This window comes from Lepeophtheirus salmonis, chromosome 3 (genome assembly GCF_016086655.4).
Source record: "Lepeophtheirus salmonis chromosome 3, UVic_Lsal_1.4, whole genome shotgun sequence".
Taxonomy (NCBI): domain Eukaryota; kingdom Metazoa; phylum Arthropoda; class Copepoda; order Siphonostomatoida; family Caligidae; genus Lepeophtheirus; species Lepeophtheirus salmonis.
Genome location: NC_052133.2, coordinates 262,679 through 285,462, shown reverse-complemented (window position 1 = coordinate 285,462; position 22,784 = coordinate 262,679). Strand labels below are relative to the sequence as shown.

General features: G+C 33.6%; 1 protein-coding gene and 1 long non-coding RNA gene across 2 annotated transcripts; one reads left to right on the top strand and one right to left on the bottom strand.

The window, feature by feature from the left end:
- Positions 1-8,861: 8,861 nt before the first annotated feature.
- Positions 8,862-18,804, top strand: LOC121114525 (uncharacterized). Its single transcript, XM_040708518.2, has 6 exons — positions 8,862-11,178; positions 13,873-13,921; positions 15,751-16,196; positions 16,257-16,374; positions 16,939-17,036; positions 17,927-18,804. The coding sequence occupies exons 1-6, from the start codon at positions 11,170-11,172 to the stop codon at positions 18,431-18,433; spliced, it is 1,227 nt and encodes a 408-aa protein (XP_040564452.1). The 5' UTR covers positions 8,862-11,169; the 3' UTR covers positions 18,434-18,804.
- Positions 16,380-17,031, bottom strand: LOC121114526 (uncharacterized). Its single transcript, XR_005863280.2, has 2 exons — positions 16,891-17,031; positions 16,380-16,658 (listed from the first exon to the last, which is right to left on the bottom strand). It is a non-coding gene; the product is annotated as an uncharacterized lncRNA (long non-coding RNA).
- Positions 18,805-22,784: the final 3,980 nt, after the last annotated feature.

Genomic DNA, 22,784 nt, shown 5'->3' with positions numbered 1-22,784 from the left:
TCACATAGACTTAAAATACACATTAGTTATCATATACAATAATGACAAATAAAAAACCGTGTTCTTTGTATACATGCACATCCCTGCAATACTTCATTAGCACTACTAAATTATTATTTCTTATATCAAAAATATCTATACAATTTACATCATTGAACACAATTTACAATGCACCCTTTATACAGGTTAGATATTTTATAGACTCAATAGTCATTTTCTCTCCCCATTTTAAGATAAATTAGCCAATCCGACGCCTTGTTACATATACAAAGTCCATTGGCTATGATATTCTCCAGTCTCCTTTATAAATATTCGATATTCGTTGCCAACCTGTACCAAAATCACTTATGTGGTATGTATGTTAATTAGTACACTTGACACATTTGACGGTTTGATTTTTCTAATTGTATATCCATAAAGCAAGTTCTATAAGGTATACTATAATGGATCTCTTTTTGAATACAAAACAGAAGCCCTGATAATTAAAGCCAGACAAAAATTATGTTATAAATAAACTTTTCATCTAAAAATATGTAGATGAATATAAATAGTTATTTATATATTGGTCTACTTTATTTTATTTTTTATTATTCAAATTCTCAAGATTTAAATAGAAGGGAAATAAATGCTAAGAAAAGCTTACAAAGTATATACTTTGCTAGACGACAATAATTCACAATGGTTCATAAAATAGCGTACATGCAATTTATTTCTAAGAACTTTGTATATTATAATCTCCAAACTTCAACAACTCTCTCTAAAAAATAAAGTGGTTTTGTACTTTAAAACGAGTCTTTTTGGTTAAGAAACATACCGCATTAGTAATTTTTGTTCTTCTAAGAATGACACTTTGAATTTTGATAATTTTTTAAAATTTTCATTTCTACAAACTAGACACATTTTAAATCAAAGAAGCTATTTATTTTGAAAGTGAAAATTGTTGAGGTTTGAAGATTATAATAAGCAAAGTGATCATAAATAAATTAGCCATGGGTCCATTCCAAAAGTATATATCTGTAGTGTACACTGTACTGTATCAATTGGTTCTTATAAGTATTCAAAAATAAGTATAGCACATGAAATTGAAAGAAATGAACACATGTTTGTTATGATGTAAATTTGGTTTTATATTAATCCACACTTTTTTGCACATCTGTCCTTTTTCTGTCATTTGTAAATATAATCTATCCTTTGATATCGTCAACAAAAAATAAACAAACAGTCATAAAAACATAATTCCACGGGACAAATATCATCTACCTATTAAATTTAAACTACTTTTATTTATATATAAAAAAAGAAGCCAACGTCCAAAGTCTATTTTAAATCATTTAAAAACCTCTCAATATGTTATTGTATTATCCATTTTTTCTTTATTTCATCACTTTGTATAAATCCTTTGCCCAATCTTCGTAATTCTATCCTCAATTTCCATCCTATTTCCCCCCAAGAACATTAAAAGAAATTTATATTTGAGAATCATAATTAAATATCTTTAAGGTTGTAATACTAAACTCAATAGTTGCTTGTATTTTCGGACATTCCAACAAAAGATAGATTTCCCTCTCAAGAGAAGCTGGGCAGACACTACATATTCCTTTGAGCGAAAATACACTCCGAAATAAACATGATGCACAGCTTCCTATATCTCTAAACCATCTTTCTACCACGTTATTTTTCGGCTTCTTCGTTTTGCACATACCGGCAGGAGATATTTTATACAACTCTGATGATAAGCACACTCACTTTATACTTATATGTTCACTCTTCAAGAGTTAGAGAATAATTATAAGAGCTTTTGGAAAAGAGTAATAAAACATGAATCAGACTGCTAATTATAAAAAGTAATTTTTTACCATTCTGTTAATGCCGTTAACCCTATTCACATAATATGAGACCCTCATATTATGATTTCTGGTAGGTTTCTTTGTCATGAAATTAGGTCATCACTAAAAAATCATTACAAACAGAGATGTATTATATGTTCATAATTCAAAGCTAAAGAAAAAAATCGTGATTTGACAAAAAAAAAAAAGATAAATATTTCCACTGTTATATTTAATAAATATTTATTTAAAGTGATATATCCATTAGTGCATATTGTGCCCTATACATCCATTCTACAATTGTATGAATAGAGCCAAGTTGTATAGAAAGACTGAGCCGATCTTCCAAAGGGATTTCATTTTTCAATATCTCTCTCTTTCAGATGAGGAGAACCAGGGCATATGTAAAATTAGGATGGAGTTTTTTTTACTATTAAAAAAAAATGGACATGTTAAAATCGTACGAATATTTTTTGGAGTTTGTAACTGTTTAGCCTTTTCAATTTTTTTTTGAGATAGCTCAACGATTTATCTACACCAATAAAGCAAAGTTTGTGGTTCTGTCTCTCTGAACGTATGAATATATGACAACGAGTCACCAGGTGCACCATATATAGTGCTCCATGATGTATATTATAAACATATTTGTATCTAAGGAATAACAATGTAGTCGGGCAAATAAAATATCTGAGGCGTGTGCATATAGGATTCTGTCAAAAAGTATCAGGAATTGTTAGCTAAAATATCATGCACAGAAGGGATTTTTTATTCTAGGTCGGCAGCACTGCTTTTAATTATGCTGCCAAGATTAAGCGCAATCTGTCGAACAGTCTGAATGCAACAGCTGGATAGGTAGTCTACCTCACTAGTGCTCTACAATTTTAACAATAATTTTTTTTTCTCTACATTCTGATGATTGTTTGTTTATTTATAAGTCATACTCATAGACCCACGTCTCATAACCAGTTATGATACGTTCTATGAAAGTTCAAGCATGTCCAAAGAGACTTGCTCACGGTACTGCTTTTGCAGAAAATTCAGCTCTTTTTGAGCAAGATGTGCAGCAACGGGTCACATACCCAAATTTTCAGTCAGAATGGTACGAACTGACGAGTGAGAGATGTTAAGGGTATGTCATAACTCCTTGAAGCTGGTATGATAACATTTTTGTTCAATAATTTCGTTCTTTGTAACAATCGTGAATCAATAGTAAGGTAGACTGACTTAACCAGCTGTTGCAAGCTAGCTGGTCTACAGATCTCGCTCAAACTTGGCATCATAACGAAAGAAATTTCTGCCGAACTGGAAAAAAAAGGTTTTTTATTCCCTTTAGCGCGGGCAATTTAAATGAAAAATTCTCAGACCTTTTTTGACAGAGTGTAGGATGCACTGAAAATAGTGCACCCTGATGTATATATATACATAGGAACAAGGAAAATTATTTCTCTTTGTTATTGGTCTCTTATGTATATATTCGTAATTCATGTGTGTCTATGTTAAGATTAAGATTTGAATAAAATGTAGTATGCTCAAATGAATTTTGTTTGTTTTGATATAAAGTATCTCAAATGGGAATATGACCCCCCCGGATGACTACCTGTTAGTATTTCACTACCCGAACCATTTATCCCCAGAACCCTTTAATCCCATCTTTTTGTATCATTATTATTCAAAAGTACAGCCGTACTCAAAAGTAGAGTGCCAAAGTCATAAATGAATGTTAGAACTGTTAGCAGTGGTTGTTGGGTATTGCTACTTTTAAGTTGGAATCGAAAAGTAATTAATAATTCGGAGACGCAAAAATGACCAATCAATATTTTTATGTTACATAGGAATCATTCGTCTCTGGGTCTAAGATACTCCTTTCGTTATAGAGGCTCAGGCGAAATATATAATGGAACTGAATCCGTTGTCTCTTGGGTGATAGTTTTTCTATCAAGGTCCATGCAAACATAATTAGTAGGTATTTCGACATAATTAAGTCATGAACGGCCGAGGTTTAGGGGAACAATTCAGCCTTCTCTACCTCTTTACCACGTAAATATACAAAAATAATCTAATAGTTGATCTTTTATAATTCATTGGGTAGCGGGCAGATACAGGCTACTGTCCGCCTGTTAAAGTTGCCTCCACAGAATCGAACTTTTTCATGCTCAAATAGATTAAAAGAGGGAAAAAAATGATTTTTGAAAAAAGGAAATAGTTTGTAGCATGAATTGGATTGGAGTTGAAATAAACTGTAGTGACAATTAATGACGTCAAAAGAAGTACAATAAATCATTAATACCTACGGCATTAAGTTAAATTAATTATTACGGTTGATATAGGAGTAAATGTTTAGTTGTATGGTTGCTATTTATTTAATAGGGGTACAACACTGGGCGTGGGTTGTTTGTTCAGAGAATGAAATCTAAGGATGTGAAAGGACGGGGTACTCGCTTGGGGGTAAAATGATGGAGAGTAGTCGTCCAGAGAGCCCTAGAAACCATCTTATTTGGCTTAATAAACAACGGACACTTTTAGAAAGAAAAAAAAACCAAGAACCGATAGGACTGGTCCGAAGACTGGACTGGACCGACACATCACTAAATATGTACATCCATATATGAATATCAAAATTACAACAATTAATTTTTATCTCCTTCACACCAAACAACAGGTCCGATCTTTGGCATACAATTAATTAGAAATTTGCTTTATTAATGATCTTTACACAGTTACTTAATAATAAATTGCCTTCCTTGAAGATGAAATAATCAAAAGAAGAATGCCTCAAAGAAAAAAAAATAACAACATCAAGATGAAGAAAAAGAATTGCAGTGTCATTCTTCCATTGATGATGGTTTTCATTTTCGCTTTTTTGCGTGAATTAGCACATGAAAAATGAGGTTTATAATTATTCGTTAGTGTTGATGAGTAGTCCTAATACTCTGCAAAAGGAAAAGAAATCACGTTGAAATTTCTTCTTTTTTGTCCTAATCCATCATGAAGGATTTCTCTTAAGTAGAGTTTTTCCCCATATTTGCGAGTCATATCTTTGGTCCTTAAAAATTCACTTTTATATGGACTCCATGTCAAAAGGATTATAACAAGTGTTGTGTCGGTTCTTATGCAGTTACATCCAGTAAGGTCTGGGTTTGTTTCAGTTCAGTCCTAAAACTTATAAGGTATGGTCCTTGATGACGTCACTCAACTTCATTTATTATTTCTTTAAATCATTCCTTGTACTGATAATCAAAAAGACCGGTCACAAGACCTGATAGGACCAATCCTAACATTAGACTAGGGCGGGAAAATATAAAGAAAATTAACGTTGTCAGTCAGACAGTTTAATGAATGTTTGGGAAGTGAGCAGCTTACCTATCATGACGCTTTATTAGATCAGCTGCATACAGCCATGAGAGAAAGAAAATATGTAGAAGTTGATCCTTAATTCTACTCCGAGTCAAACAAGGATTTACACGTATAACTCTAGAACAAATCCTTAGACTTAATTTTTTTCTTTCACGTATTAGTCATTATTTTATACGAAAATAAAAAAGATCTACTCTTTTTTTTTTTTGATCATCCTCTGCCTATTCTGAAACCAGCACCAATGTTAGTAGTACTAAAATTTGCATTATTACCTGACTAAATATAGTGTAGAATATCCAGAGGAGGCACTTTGATAAACCTCTGCCTCTAAGATTGGACCATTCAGCTTCTTTGATAATAATTCGACATACATGTATATTAAAGACTACAAGGTCGTCTCTAGGCCACCACTACAGTCGTAGCGGGTCCATCACTTATAATTGGCCTTGCTCTTCAATGAAAAGATACGCTATATTTTTTTTGACTCAAAAAAGTAATTTTAAAAATATAAATACTGTTATTGAGAGGAAAATCATGGATATAAAACCCTACATAAATCCTGGGAAAATAGAATATCAAGAGAGAAACCCGTTTCCTGAACCTCCAGACTATCTGGTTACTAACGGAGCGCATTTTCATCAAGTTGATGTAACTTGCACGGAATAGAACGGCAATCTCCTTTCTTTTGACTTCCATTTTCCTATTAGGAGTATTAAATCTCACCTCAACAGGTGACCTCACTTTTAAAACTATCATGGCTAAAATTTTGAACTGGATGTTTACAAAAAAGTCCTTCAAAAACAGGTTAAATGTTCACTTTAATAACATTCTACGACTTTTTAAAGAGCTTTGATTTGAAGTTATTCGTAACTGAAGGGGTGACTGTATTTTTTAAGCCTGTTTTGTTTAATAAATTTTTTTGAGGGAATGCAAAAGCTCACGGTGTTATTCTTTTAAGGCAATGGCATCCATTAATAATATGTATAAAATGACGCAGTAGGACTGTAATATTATAGCAATTTGACATTGTCTGCATCATTGATCATTTTATATATATATTTTTTTTTTCTTAAATGTCTTAAAATGAAAGTGCGGATTCTTTGTTCATCGTTCTCATAATCTTTTTATCTTTTACATGGAGCCCAATGAGATAAAATTTGATATAATACCTTCATTATACTTATATGAATTTATAACATTATCTTTCACACTTTTTCAGGCAGAAAGAACCCAATATGACTTGGCTATGGGGAGAATATGTTTTATGTATAGCGTTTCGTGCAAAAGTTTTGATTGTAAAATGAACAAATCAAACAATGATGTATCATTTTATATGCATACGAGGTTCGTTTGAAAAGTCCGTACAAAATCGGAGAGATGGCTTTTGGCATTTTTTTTTAATCGAGGAAGTGGAGTAATTTTAAAAAACTGGAAGAAATAGATTTTCGTGTGTCGATTCGTCATTAATTTCTGAAAGGCAAAACGCATCAGGAGACTAAAAAGAAACCATTATGGATGAGAACAGTTTATAAGTGATTTCAAATTTTTTGGACTAGCCATATGAGCACAAGGGAACGTTCTGGACGCCCTGTTGAGATTATAAATCCTGAAATCATTGATAAAATCCATGATATGGTGATGGATGACAAAAGAGTGAAGGTGCATGAGATTGCTAGTGCTGTGGGCATCTCGAGTTGAATCTCTATTTCTATTAATTTTGCGACCACAAATGCTTAAGTCTGAGCTCTTGCATTTTCGTGATAGAAAATGACTTTTTGGTGAGCCAATCATTGACGCTTTTTGCAGATCAGTTTTCAAACGGTCTAAAAACGATTAATAATATGCACCAAAAGACAGTTCCCATAACCTTTACGGCCGATTCCTGGATTTAAACGAATGACAAAAAGAAAGAAATAGACCGATCTGGCTGAAAGTTAGTGTGTGTTCTTCCAAGAGATGCTACTAACTAAACATAACATAGATACGCGACAGTAGTGCATCTCTTGTACTTTAAACGGAATTCCAAAAGACCTTCGTATAAACCCCAAAGCAGTTTGAATAATATAATTTATTGTAATAATATTAAGGATAATTAATCTGAAATATGACCAGTGTAGGTAGCAATAACAGGTTCCAAGCACTGGCGGAATTTGCTGCTGGTGCTTTTGACGTATGTCTCTGACATGGCAACTCACTACTCATTGACATGCCTCAACATTTGTGTATCGGATTTTACTGGCTTGGGACTTTAGTTTCCACCAGATATTATAATCCAAAGGATTCAGATCTGGTGATTGGGGATGTTCAGAGCTTGCGAAAACAACTGGAACTGAACTAATGGTTCACTTTTTCACCATTTCTGCTGTCAGGAGTGGTACTACCTTCCTATTTTATGCGCCTTGATACGGTGAAACTTGAAATATAGACGTTCACGACCATTTCCACACGGAGGCTTTGACCAGAGTTTCAGAAGTCATGCTCTAAGATGACCACTCCTGGGGGTTCTACAAGATCATCATACTTATCTAGGTGCTTTTTGACACAGTAGACGGTTGTCTTTGAGCCATGTTTGGTCAAAGTAACTGTTTAGGTTTGATTCCGGTAGCAAGTCAAGCTGCCATCTTTTAACTTTGTTGTCCTTGCCACATGATGATAAAATCTTTTTTCATTTAAATTTAACCTGAACAAAAAAAAAAAGAAGACTCCGTACTCTCTATGGAAGGGGAAAATGATTAAATTGTTATAGTATTCACTGATCTATTAAGCTTTAAAAATGGCCTCAAAACTTTTGCAAGACCCGCTACAGAGCGTTCCATAATTTGTATCCTATTACCTTTAACGTCATTAAATTTAGAGTATTATGTGTAATACAAGAATAGTACATAAACAATTTTGAGTACTTTTGGCCTACTTTTCACCTGATCTTAACTTTCTGACTTTGAAATGGTGGGTATGGTAGAGGAGAAGTCCCATGTAGTTTCCGGGATTAGTAAAACCACTCAGATGGCAGTCACGGAAGCTGTGTTACAAATATTCCAGAAAATGTTCTGCGTATTAACAGAAAGTACGTGTTGAATGTCTCTACCAAGATGGATTCACTGTATTTCTTATCTTAAAAGAAATTATCATAACTACCACCATGTTATTTTGTTTTGGGAAATCCCATGTTGGAAGTCCATTGACAATACATAGACATCCTTGAACTGATGTGATCAAACTGGAAGGATGTAATCATCTGTAAAGATATATCTAACAGAATGCAAATTTCCCATACAGAAAGAATAAAACTGCCATGCATGTGAATAAAGGATTGCCCTATCCCAACTTATGTGGGCCTATTGATTATGTGTAAAGATTTGCTTAATAACGCACATTGAGCGCATGTATAGGTAGAATGTTTTCGTTATTTTGGCGGGTAGCCAGAAGTGTTTGGCGTTAGTTGTTTAAAAAATTGCATCGATGAACAAACTATTTATTTTAGAATCTTGGAAAGGCAGAGTGTCCTTTTTGGGATTTGCACCGGACAAGTGTGCTGCTCACAAGATGAGGTCAGACTTCCAGAGGGATCAGGAATTCATTGCAAATTTGGTAAATTTTAGTCCACTGCCAGGGATCTCAACTGTACTGAAAACTTGTGTCAGAAAAAAAAATCCACACTCCCAATTGATCTCATTGTTAAAAATGTTTTTTGACATTGTTGGACCCAGTTTTGGGCCTCCAAGCTCGACGTACATCAACCCCAAGGACTCCTTTGTGTGTGGCGTAGTTGAGCGATACACTAACAAATCCTCTTGCAATACAAAATTCGAGCTCCAGGATCCGGGAAGAATTCCGGAATCTGACAATTTTTTTGTTATAACCCCCCCCCCCATTTAAAGCTCTGTCCTGACTAATAAATAGATGTGCTGTGAAGTCTAAATATATAAAATAATAAACAATGTATGGGAAATTGGGGTATTTGTTGTAACTGACCCGTTCCTATTGAATTTGACAATTTCTCAAATTTTTCCTCCATGACTTGAGTTTTGAATTAAAAAAAGTTTGATACTTTTCATTTACATTCCCTGGATGAAGAAAGTAGCCTAAGGAAGAAATTACACCTTCCAACAAGACATTGCTACGACCCACAATGCCAAAAAAGTACGGGTAAATACTATATCTGTTATTCAATATGTCTTCCTTCACAACCAGTAAACACCTTGACACGCCGGTGAACAGATTGGCATCTCTTGGCAATCTCCAGTGCCAGAGACCGTGCCAAGAACGCACCACGCTGTCATGATGGCAACTCGGGGGGAATCCATTCTTCCACAAGACGCCTCAAACTGCAAAATCGAGGGGGTTGAGTTCTTGATGTTGTATGTAGCCTGAATGGAGATGCCAACGGTCTCTGGTACCTTCTCGGTACTTACACCGACACAGAGGAGATCCAAAACCTGGTAATTAAAAATGAATGCTACTGCAAATTTTGGGTCTCCACTCTGTATATTATGCAGTTGTAGTGTCAATTTTGTGGTAGTAGCTTTTATAGATGTTTGGAGAAAAAAAGAACTTGTTGCAACTGTGACAAGTCTGCCCTAATATAAGGAAACCCTAAGTGGTCGAATTTGATTTTTTATGGTTATTTTCTCTTATTTAAAAGGTTCGGCCCATATGAGATCAAATGGTCTTGAAGAGTGTCCTGTTCCTAATGAGTTATTTATGCTTGCCCTAGGAATTGAAATATGTATAAGCCAGTGTCCGAGTCCGGACTCATGTCTTTTGTAATGGCCCCGGGACGGATACTGATGCTCGAACTTGACTTAAAAAATAGAAACTCGACTTTAGTTGTGTTATAAACAATTTTATTCAACAAACATACAAAAAGTAAATATTAAGTGAAAAAGTTATTGGATTGATTCAGAGTAAGCCATTAACCCAACTCCTACAATTAAGGACTTTTTGAAGGACTAATCATACAATTAAAATGTATGAGGCACTAAAAATGTGGGTATTTTTAAATGGTTACTTTCAAGTAAATTTCCTGTACAAACCAGCAAATTTGTATAATCTTTTTATGTAGTTCTATTCGTTTTTTGAATTTCCTGAAATTTTAGTCTACAGCATTAAAATTGAAAGCTTAAAGCTTTAGTCTGGGCTAGATATTTTATTGATTTGTCATATTACCCATAAAAATAATTATACAAAGGTATCCGAGGAATCGCATGATTGAACTGATTCCGATAACCGATTCTGATACTTCAAAAAAAAAAAAAAAAGGCTGGTTCTTGCCGATTCCGACACATTGGTACGCCCTTACCTGTTATACAAATGTTTTTCTACAAAAAGAGTCTTTTCTTTTTTTTGTCTGGAAATCTGGAAACAACTAACTTTGATAAATTTTCAATCATATTAATCTGTACATAATATCATTTGTTCTTTTCTCTGTATTTATTTGATTACCAAAAATGAATCAATTACTGATACCTTAATTTGATTGTACAATAGTGATCCATGACTCATGCATTTAAGGGTCACTCAATCTTAATATTATCTCATAGTATAAGTGGTTCTTTTAACTTAATAAATATAATATATTTATATGCGTAGAACTAATACTTGTATTATCCGTGTACCTATACACAATAAATAAAATGAGCGCGGGCTTTATCAAGAATCTTCCAAAGATTTTCACCGTTTCCTATGAGAGACCAAAGACGCGGAATCTTCACCATTAACAAAAAAAAATAATAAAAACAGGCAACAATTTATTATTATTATTATTTTCTTCCAAGAAAAAAAATTTCTTACGGAAGATGATTTTAAATCTGAATTCAGTCGTTGTTTGAAACCATTTTTGGTTGTATACTCCTAATATCTATACATAGATAATAAAATAAACGTATTCAAACAAGTACCTACACTAATATTAATTAATAGATATAGATACACAAAAATATACGCATAGAGAGCAAGAGGTACCTGTTCCAAACCAAGATAAACCACAACAATGCAGAAGGTAAGGTTTTTAATTATCCTAATACAGTATAGCACGCTACAACTCGCATTGGGATTAGATCTGGAGGTCCTTCCTCGCTTCGGGACCCTAATTTTTTTTTTAAGACCGAACCGATTTAGTCTGAACCGGTCTTGTAGAAAAATTCGATAAAAACAAAATAATAAAAAATAATATGGTTTTTTATTACTTTCTTTTAATTAAAGTAATGAAATTTTGATCCACTGTTTAAACAACTATTTGGACCGAAATATTTTTCCGGCTCGGTCCGGGGGAAAATCCCTATGACCGAACTGGGTGGAAAATTCGGTCTTGCACCGATTTTTTTAACAAATGACTACATCAGTCGCGTCCCTAGAGGCATGGGGGAGGTAGCTGAAGCCTCCCCCCCCCCTAAAAAAATATCAAGTATAATTAAAATAAACCTATTTATATAATAGCTTTTAGGGCTAAGCCCCCACCCAAATGATGAAAGTTAGCAGCGCCCCAGGACTACTTGATCCATTTTCCCCCCAAATTAAGCAAGCTACGAGGACTTTTTTTTGTTTGTCTGACATGGACATGGAAGGTTCCGTGAATAATTTATTATGCAGTCTATGAATTCACCCTTTTAGTTAAATTATTAGCGTGAGTTTTGTGAAGGGAAGAAAAAATTACATATGTCATGATGGGACATGATTAAATAGCCATGTCATCTGTACTATCTCAAAAGTGACATCTTGTGAGGGGAGTTTATATGTTGCTAAATAAACCCCTTCAAGCTAATCGGCGCGTTTCTCTAGTTTGTTCTATAGCTTTGGGAATCCGCAATGGAGTTTTGAAATCTACCCAACGTTTTTGAGAATGTGAATTGTTAGTCAATTTATTCATCCTATATTTTAAGTTGGAGATAAATTACTCATGCTCTGGAAATCTTGGGGAAAATAATAAACAAAATATGTTTTTTAATAACCTAATATGTAGATTTATTAAAAAGTAGGTATCAATTGCCAATTTGATCTACATACTTAGACAAACGGAATTCGTGCAAGGCTTGTAGGGCCACAAACGTGTTGTTACCAATGTGCATCCATTTCTAAGGAAATAGAATACTCTATCAATTTAAATAGGAGAATAATTACTCGGGGGATATTTAGCAGACCATCTAGTGGCTCTTTGACCAATTAATTTGTGAATATATTAAAAACTGTATGTGCTAGAAAATTCAATATATATGACCTCATAATATGAGTGACATCCGTCCCCAAAAAATGTTTGGTAAACAAAACTTGCTCCTGTAAAAGAAGTTAATTGTTATGAACTTTTTACCCCCAAACTTATTTCTATAAAAAAATTTAATTATAGTCCCTTAAAACTAAACGGTTCTCACATATGTGCCCCTAATCTAAAGTGAGATTCATGGTTTTTTTAGGGGGAAGTAACCAACCAAACATTCAAGACTTATTATATTAATTGAAATGTATAGTCCGAGTAATTGGTTCCACAAATATATACTGGACTGCTGGAATCCAAACTGTTCGAGACTCTTCTAACCCTTTATTATTTCCCCATGTTATCAGGGGATTTGATACTAAAATGGTCTTAAAATGAACACTTCCGTGCTCCGTATTTTAATAAAACGCAAACTGATTGAATCTGAAATAAGTTGACTTTTTGTTGTATTCTTTCTTTCCATCAAAAATTAATTTTGCTAACATTTTGACTCATAGGGCGAGTCCTGGTCTAATATATGTTGTCCAAAAATGAATGGTTTCTCAACAATATTTATCTATGGGCTCCATTCATACCGTTTTTAGAGGAGAAGGTCAGTTTCTTTAGGTCCAACCTTTAACATAAAGAAATAGCAAATCCTACGCATTGTGTATATTCTGAATAAAAAGATCGTGCATTGTGTCTTTTCAGACAAGTCCCACTCAGAGTGTGCTACGTCATGTGTTTGTTATTTCCATATAAAATGTACTTTACAAAAAGAAAACATGAGGCCTTTTTATATGTATTGTCTAGATGACATTTATGTGTTTTTTTGAGGAAAATATTTTGCCCCCCTATGTTTTTTCTACCCCACTATGAGCTCAAAGACTATTTACATACCTTCTATGTAAGTAAAAATATCCCAATCTTTTTCAGTTGAATCTTATCCCTCTTTCTCTGATATTTATCTACTCAATAAAATTGGCAAATTTGCACAACCATAAAAAAACTGAGGAGGAGTTTCAGGGGAAGAAACTATGAGGAATTCCCCCCTCCCTCAATTCTATTTTTTGAGCAGAATAGAGTTGAGGTCACTCACCTTTTTTGAAGTGTTTTTTCTATGTACATAAAAGTATAAACGATTTCATCTTTGGATTGAAAGGGGTACACCCACCACCAACGAATTGTATTTTTCTTAATTTCCATCCCTTAAAGTGTGAGGATCATTACTCTGTTATTACGTATCATTATCGTTATTAATACACAACATTCCCTAGTAATTATTTATGAGTGTAAAAAATTAATGAAGTCTAGACAATCCCCTTCCTGCCCAAGAGTTGAGCACGTCATCCCTATTGACCTTCTCTAATCTTTTACATCTAACATCATACCCCTTGGACATGAATTATCTAGATAATAATACCATCACACATAGTCCACAAACCCATTTAACTATGATTTCAATTATTATATATACATTAAATTCTTTATATTTTCTATTTCCAGGTCGTAATAATAATTGCAATTTTCCAATTAACTACAAATTGCTTGGCGGGTAAGATACATTTATTCATATTTAATTATGAGGATGGATTGGGGGAGTGCAAAGTGTATTGACCTCCAGGCCGAAGTACGTCTCAGTCCTCTTCCTTTCATTAACACTTAAAATATCACTGGGTCCATTCGTCCCATTTTTGAAAGTGATTGCAAGTGATTGCTTGCCCTAAATCCCCTATTGTTCCCGAGCATGAACCTTTATTTTGTTTCTTAGATGTGTACAAGTTGCAATTTTGTACAAGTTGTAACCAAAAAATGAGATGACTAACTTTAAATAAAGGATTTACAGTACTTGAGATTAATGTCCTTATTTATTTGATCAAGTCCAGTCTATTCTTAGGGCTGCTCATATCCGTCCGTGGGACGGGTTCTTAAGACTGTCAGTCCTTTGGACTGTCAGTACTAGAACTGATTTTAAAAAAAGAAATAAAGTTGAGTGATGTCGTGCACTGATATGTAGGACTGAACTGGACCGGGCCGAGAGTGAACTAGAAGGGACTGAAGTCTTCAGTCCTAAATACATACTGAAGCAACACTACTTTGGATAAAGATAATTCAATAATGGATATTCCAAGGGTGATTAACATATTAGTGGTCTAATTTGTGACTATTTTAATAAAAATGACTCAAATATACAAAGTATTATTTGGCTCATTATAGTTCAACTCCTTTTCGTTATATTAATCATAAATGCATAATCACCATGTAATTTTAATATATTAAAATAAAATGATAGGGTCAATTAATTGTTGGTAATTAAAATCAATAATGTTATAATCAAATATGACATTTTAAGATGCAGAAATTGCAAAGGGTACAATTTGCTTATACAAGTTGCAACTTGTATACAGCATTTACATATTTGTGTATCAGTCCTGATAAATTTTGGTAGGTAACAGATTTGAATAAAATTTAGTATGTAATCGGGCATGCTAGGATTTTCAAATTGATGTGTCGTACTGACTGCAGGGCAAGACAGACAGATTTTGACAAACTATGCAACCAATCATACTCTATGCCGTCACTATTACTAAAATTTCGATTTGATGTATCGTACCGACATCTGGGCAGGACAGCCCGCTTTTGACAAATCCCACAACCAATCATATTCTTTGACGTCACTATTAAACAGCATAGTGGAAGTCAAACATTAGTCGTACACGTGTTTTGCTTTAACCTTGTATTTCTATTAACCTTGGAATGACCCTCTGTATATTAGCATAGAAACAAAAATTTGTATATTGAGGTCTGAAGACTACAGTTCTGTTCAGTTTAGTCACGGTTCGGTCCTGCTTAGTCCTCCACATAAGTTCTGAAACTTATAAAATTCGGTAATTTTTTTATATTTTTTTTAATCAGTTCTATTACTGCTAGTCCAAAAAACTTACAGCATTAAGGGCCCGTAATAGGATTGGTCTTAAGACTGCACTGGACCACCGAATAAATATGGACTGACACAACACTACTCGTAGCATATGATACCAATGGACCCAGATATCCACTTATACACATATTTATGCAACATGAAATCATGTTTGGAATAATAAAAGTGTACATATTTACAAAGAATAAAGGCTAACTAATTAGCTGCTAACAGGAACAAAGTCTTTGTTATTTAGGATATGACTCGGTTAGTCCATATACATATGTAACTGATTTTTAGTACGAATTATGCATAGCTAAGGAGCAAACCTCCTAATAAAACTCTTATTTTGCTATAAAGGGATTAAAAGACTAATTATACACTCATTAAATTGTCTAGTATTTTAAGTGTTACTCCTGATAAAGGATTAAACATAAAACGCTAATTAATTTTACTAATTATAGAGGACGCTCCAGCTCTATCCTTCGAACCCCTTAAACGCATCGGTAAAACCCTTGCCAACACTTTCCCCTTCAATCTCAAAAATGAAGACCATGAACTCCATCATCACCACTCTCATGATCATGAGGATGACGACAGAAAAGAAGAGGTCAAAAAGCGACGTGTTAGTAGTAGCAACAACGGGGATGAACCTCTCCTAAATTTGAGAGAAGTTCACATCCCAGAATTTATCTCTCCCTCCAACAAAGTATCCTTACAGAGTAGAAAAGACTCTGATCCTATTCAGGATGTTACTTTGAGTTTGAATAACATTGCTGATGCAGGAGAGAGATGTGTGGAGAAGGTGATCATGATTGAGGAGCTTCAGTACGATGATGCCATAGAGTGTCATCACTCCTATGATAAGAGGTGTCATACCACTTATACGACAGACTATGTGCCTACTCAAGTAAGTATTCTTATGACTTTGTAGACTACATTAATATACTTATGTTCTTTATATTTATAGAAAAAGGAATGCGATGAAAACTTCAAAAAGGACTGCTATATCGAGTACAAAGTGAGAGCCTTCAATGAGACAGTTCAAGTCTGCCAAGAGAGGATTACAAGGAATTGCGATGAGCCAGGTATGTTCATTATCATAAATATGTATATTGATACAAGTGTTGTCACGATACATACATATATTTTTGTAGCCTTTTACGGTACCAAAATGAGTACCAGTATTTGGCTAGAAAAATAAAACAAATTCGTATAGGATAATACACTGTGACTAATAGTGGCTTTCGTAGGATTTTTTATTTAGAATGGTGGAAGGAGGTTAACTTAGAAAGTTGGAAACGTTTTTTAGAAAACTATTTTCATTTTTTTTTGTTTTATAAAGGACTATTTTCATGACTTAGTGGTGTTGCTTGATACGGTTTTAAATGTTTTAGTGTCACAGAGGAAGAAAAAAATAGATGTAATAAGGTTTCATTGCCTTCAATGGTTAACTTTGATATTTTTTTAGAGAATATATTTTGCCAGAACAACCATATTATTAATGACTGATTACTTAAGGAAGCCAATCGGTCAATTAAAAATCTTGTCAACCTCTATAATTATCTTTCTCTATGATTACTACGCCGGCACAACTAAAGTACCTTATATATACATTGGATTAATCCTTGCATCTTCTTTTTATTTCACAGGGCCAACTGTTTGTGAAACAATGTACGAATCCGAGTGTGAGACTCGCTACCATGAACATGCTGTTGAAGAGGATGTACCCGATTGTCAAACCATGCAGGTAAAAAAACGCTTCTTGATCTACATAAGGGCTTACGAAGAAAACACGTTTTTTCGTTCAAAATTGTTTTTTTTAAATTATGATTCGCTTTGTAGAGCAGAGTCCTCATAACACTTTTCAAGACAGTCCTTGGCTTGGAAGGTATTTTTTCCGATAAAGAGCAATGTAAAATTAATAAAAAAAATTGTTTTTGATCCATCGTTTTGAGAATAACAAAGTAAGGCCACTCTCTGTCGCTTTGTTTACAAAGTCATATAAGTAGCTCATGGCCCATGGCTTCATCCGACCTAGAAACTGTCTTTGAAGTCCATATACATACATAAAGTATATTTCCTTCCCTTGGAGAAACTGTGAATCAAACCATTGCACATTGAGTTCAAGAGAATAACTTCTCCTGAGCGCGTTGTTCATTGAGCTACATCGCTCCATTCCCGGAACTGAGAAATACCATCTCAAAGACTTTGAAAGGGCTGAGTCTATTCCATCCGGCAGTAATTATTCGCCCAGTTTGAATTCAGGGGTGTTACTATTATTTATTTGAACGACAACACATCCCTAATACTTAGCCATTTAGCTCATGCGCTATGTTACACGACTATGAACGTGTATATAATGGATATTTCCGTTGAGAGACTTATTATAGTTCAAGTATTCATGAACCCTTCTCATCTCATTAGCAGAATATAAATATTATATTAAGAATGTGACGTTGTGTATAGCGTGGTATATGGTATTTACATATCTATACCTAATACACACTCTATGATTTATCATATTTGAACCATATATATTATTATTCTTCATGGTACAAATGATTATTAATTGAGTCGTGAAATTTCATCATTTTGTATTTATTTATTAATCTCTCTCTTTCTTTCCCATCCAATTAGGTAGAAAAATGTAAGGACGTTACTGAAGGATACACAACAAAGAATAAGTGTGAAAAATGGCCCAAACAAGTCTGCACTCTTACTAAGAAAACTGTTAAACGCTACACTCCCAATACACAATGTCGTCAAGTTCCAAAAGAAATCTGCGGACCCGGACCCTGTCCCATCGTTGCAGGTCCCGATGAGTGCCGTGAAGAAGTTAAAACCATTGTTCAAGAAATCCCAGATGAAACCTGCACTCTGAACCCACAAAAAGTATGTAAATTTGTCACGATCCTCGTTCCAAATTTAAAGCCTCGTGAAAACTGTGTGGATGTTCCAAAAGAGATTTGCACAAGGAAGAAGAGGAATCCCCGTAAGGTAAAGAGGCCTGTTGTTAAGAAGTGGTGCTATACTCCAAAGATTGAAAATGATGAAATTGTTGTGGAAGAGACGATTGAAGAAAAGTCTCTGAGAAGTCTGGACTCTTCTATTAAAAAGTCCTCTGCGAATAATCAAGAGAGTTAAAAATCCAATGCCCAATATAATAGTTACAACAACTGCTCGGGCATTAAATTCATATATATGCAATTAATAGTAATCAATTAAATGATCATTATCTTCGGGAAAGGTTGGATGTAGTGCACATCGATGTTTAGGTTTTATTTTTAACTCTTTGTTTTTCGTTTGTTTTAATCAAATTCATATATTACTTTTGTAAAATTATAGATCTCAGGCGTTGAGTATCATTCTCAGAAATGGGGGTGAGAACCAATGGAATACCTATTTTTCTGATTATGTATAGAAAGCATAGATTATTCGCTACAGTATTTCCTTTTTAAAGACTTTTAATGTGTAATGAACGAGACCAATAAATTTTATTTTGTTATCTCTTTAAAGATGTGATTTCGTATTTATTTCATGAACAATATTATACATTCTATTTGATTCCTTGCGTTTCTTTTTGGTTCAGTTCTATCAACCAAATATATTGTATGTAGGTATTTACAATATTGAGTCCTCTTCAACCATGATGAGGTATGTGTAGTTTGTTATGCATGATTATAATATCCCACTCAACAGTGAGCGATTAAGTCAGGCATTAATCTTCTTTTGAAGCCAGGAAATCATGCATTTTGCTTTCGTTGAATTGCATAGAAATTCCATTGCCGTATCTCATATGACCTATTTTTTGTAGGTATATTGCTGGTGCTACTGTTAACAATCGACTCTCCCCCCTTTTTTTTTGTGGTCCTTTGAGCATTGCACCAAACCCCTTGATAATTAATCGGGCGTTTCATTTTTCCTTAGAGAATCCTCTTTGAAATAGTATCCATCAGCCCGTAAATACTATCTCGAACATATTGTTAATATTATCTATGCATATACGGTGTGAAGATTTTAAATTTTAAGGATAATGTAGATTACAATATATTTTGCAAAGTTAATTTAGCAGTTCACAAATCTTTTGCTCCTACAAGACGGGGTCCATAGTAGTTATACGGTCCTAACTATATTTTTATTTCCTTCAATCATAGCTAGAGGATTGAATAATATAATAACTAAGACAATCATGAATGATAAGTTACTAGGATAACTGCCCTGGGGAATATTGCCAGTGGAAGGTTACCATGGAGAAAATTGCCCGTATTTTGATCAAACTTCATGATGAATAATAACTCATTATAAATTCGTTTTACATTATTTATGACAAATATCTTAACGTATTTGTTTGTTCCATCCCCCGAGGGAGTTTATTCAAGCGTGAGTAATATTATTGCAATACAATTTCATTGTATTTTTTGAAATTCAATCCAATATTCTAATACATGGATCGAGAGGATTGGTAAGGGATGGATGAATAGGCTAGGGCCTCCTTAAATATGGTTGAATACTCTCCATCCCTCAGATTGGCCAATCTACCCGGGGGGTAGAGTGGGATTGTTAAAAACCACTGGCCATACATACACTTCCCCCTCTAACACCACAAACTAGTTCAAAGCCCTAGGGTTGGCCGGGATTCCGGGAGTAGCGTGGGATAGTTAAAAACTACCACCAAAGCATCATATACATCCAAGGAACCCCTCTAATATCAAAAAATAGTACCAACCACCTCGGATTGCGCGGGATACTTCAGGGTACCCTTGGATCCTTAAAAAAAACCGCAAAAGTATCACATACGTCCAAAGAACCCCTCTAATACCAAAAAATAGCTTCAAGGCTTCGAGTTTGTTGCAGTTTCTATAAAATACCGATAAGTGCAGGTCCTAGGACGGACTAATTTTATTAGGACCGGACTGGTAAGACTGTTGTCTTTTTAGTTTTTTTAGACTGATCCAACACGATTCCTAGGACTGGTCGCCTTATCAGTCTTTTTTCCCCACCTCTTTCAAACTTTTCTTTTATCAGTCCGATCATTCAACGGTCCTAATGGCTGATGCATCGGACTTTCAGTCCTACGGTCCTAGCTATCTTTTTTTTTCTTAGCTGATAGCTAGGATTAAAGGAAATAATAAATGATAGCTAGAACGTATAATAATACGTTCTAGTCACACATTTTCTACAGGTATCTTACTCCCCTTGAAAAGGTTATGAATTATGATGTAACTTCAGCTACTCAAATGACGTAGTTAATAGTAACTACCTCATTTTAGCAGTTGAATTTTCTACAAAAGACCGATAAGTACTAGTCCTATGACTGACGATTTTTTTTTAGGCCGGATTATAGGACTATAGTTTTTTAAGTTATTTTATACCAATCCAACACACAAGGCTGACATATTGATTTTTTTTTTAACATGTCCATTACGCACACAATTTTCATCCCTACTCATAATTCAGTAATAAAATAAGTGTCGCTCCCGCCTTTTTTTTGTACTCGCTAAAAAAATCCATCCTTATACAAATAAAACATCTCCTAATTTTTTGCTATTACAAATCCATCACTAAATATTTTTGTTAGATATAGACAAAAATTTATGTTTATTAATGAATGATGCTATATTTGTAAGATAATTGCAAAAAATTTGTTCATGCAAATTTTTTCATACTCCAATGAAACAGGAGGCAGAACATTATCATTGTTAGTTGAGAGAAATAAAATAACTAATATGATATTAGTATCGTTACAACATATATATATTTTTTGGTTGGGTGAGTTCTAAGTTCTATAGAGATACTTTACGTATGATACCAAATCAAGTCGATTGACGTAATTAGCAAACAAAATCGCAGTACAATCAATCATTTATAATCATTGTATTCCTTTAGTAAGTTGCATACATGCACAAAAAATAACCATTGAAAAATGACATTCAAAATTTCTTTTTAAGAAAAGTCTTTATAAAAACAGAAAAGAACGTTCTTTTCCTGAAAAAAACTTCATTAATAAAAATATGGACACAATTGGTTAAAAAACTAACACAAAGGTTCGTTTAATCCGAAGAAAAGTTCATTCTAATAAAATAAAATAAAACTTCACTCGATGAAAATTATAAACAATGCCATTAAAATATTTTTATCTTCTTACTAAAATTTATAAATAATAAAATTTTATTTCATATAAAAAAGAAAACTAGGTTTAAAAAAGAAAACAAATTTAGGGTCCGCGGAGCATAGAACTCTAGTTTAGCTAATCCTTATAATTAATGATGAAAATCCATTGTGGAATAGGCATGTTAAAAAAATACCGAAAATCAACATGGTAAGCCTGACAATTAAAAGAATGTTTCGGAGGAGAGAGAGAATAATGCTCATGACGTTTCATTAGATCAGCTACAATCAGCTGTGACAAGAGGGAAAGGAGAAAAGGAAATGAAGAAGGACATTTGCTATAATTACTCCTATGTCCATCCCCAATTCTACTCGGAGTCCAAAAAAGACTTACAATTATAGTTCTGCAACAAATCCTCAGGGTTACGCTCCGTCTTTTATGAGCAACTAAGAAGGTTCGATCATGTTTTGAATATAATTGAATCTATTGAGGAAAGGAGTTTTACTACTCAGTAATAAAATAATAAGGACAACTGCTAAGGACAAGAAAATTCATTCTTCAGACTACCAATTCGAAAAAAACGGTACAGCTACAAAATACACCAGATTGTTTCCCTCACTGTATAAAATACTATAAGCCTGTAAGATAAGGCTCAAGCGCGCCCGCTGCAAATGGGGTAGAATAAAGCAGGAACGCTCTTTTTGATATTTTACAAGTTGTCATAGAAAAAATACTATTCCAGTTCATTCAATGTATTTCAATTACATCAATTGAATAAAAGTGGATAGTATTATTTTTATTCATACAATTTTATTTCGATGAATTATCCATTAATATAAGAGGCACCTTATATTAAAATCATTTTACAAATGATTGGGGGAAAAATATTCATGATAGTTAGCAATACATATTTAAAAAAAAATTATATAATAATTTCCTATGCCGTCGAAATTTTGTCTTCCCATCTTTTAAAAATGACAAAATTACTTAAACTGCAAAATTCGACTATATATGAAAAGGAAATTGGCATGTGCATAAGTTAACTAATCACGTAATTAATCCATATCCTATAGAAAAAAAGTGAAGTCAATCATCAGTAAAAATTTTGATGAATGAACAATAGAGATTTTTAATCATTATGGTAAAAATAACGGAGAATTAAAAAGTTACATCGAAACTGCGACATTTCTAAAAATAATAAAAATATTTTTGAATTGTATTAATGTTAATTCAACCATATCTCATGTAAAATTAAGGGATGTCAGTAGAAACCCCACTTCTAATAAACTGTAGATAAAAGTAAGTCTGCAAAACCAATTAATAAGCTATGCTCATTTAATTAATAAATTTCGATTGAGTTCTTATTTAGAAATTAATAAATATCAC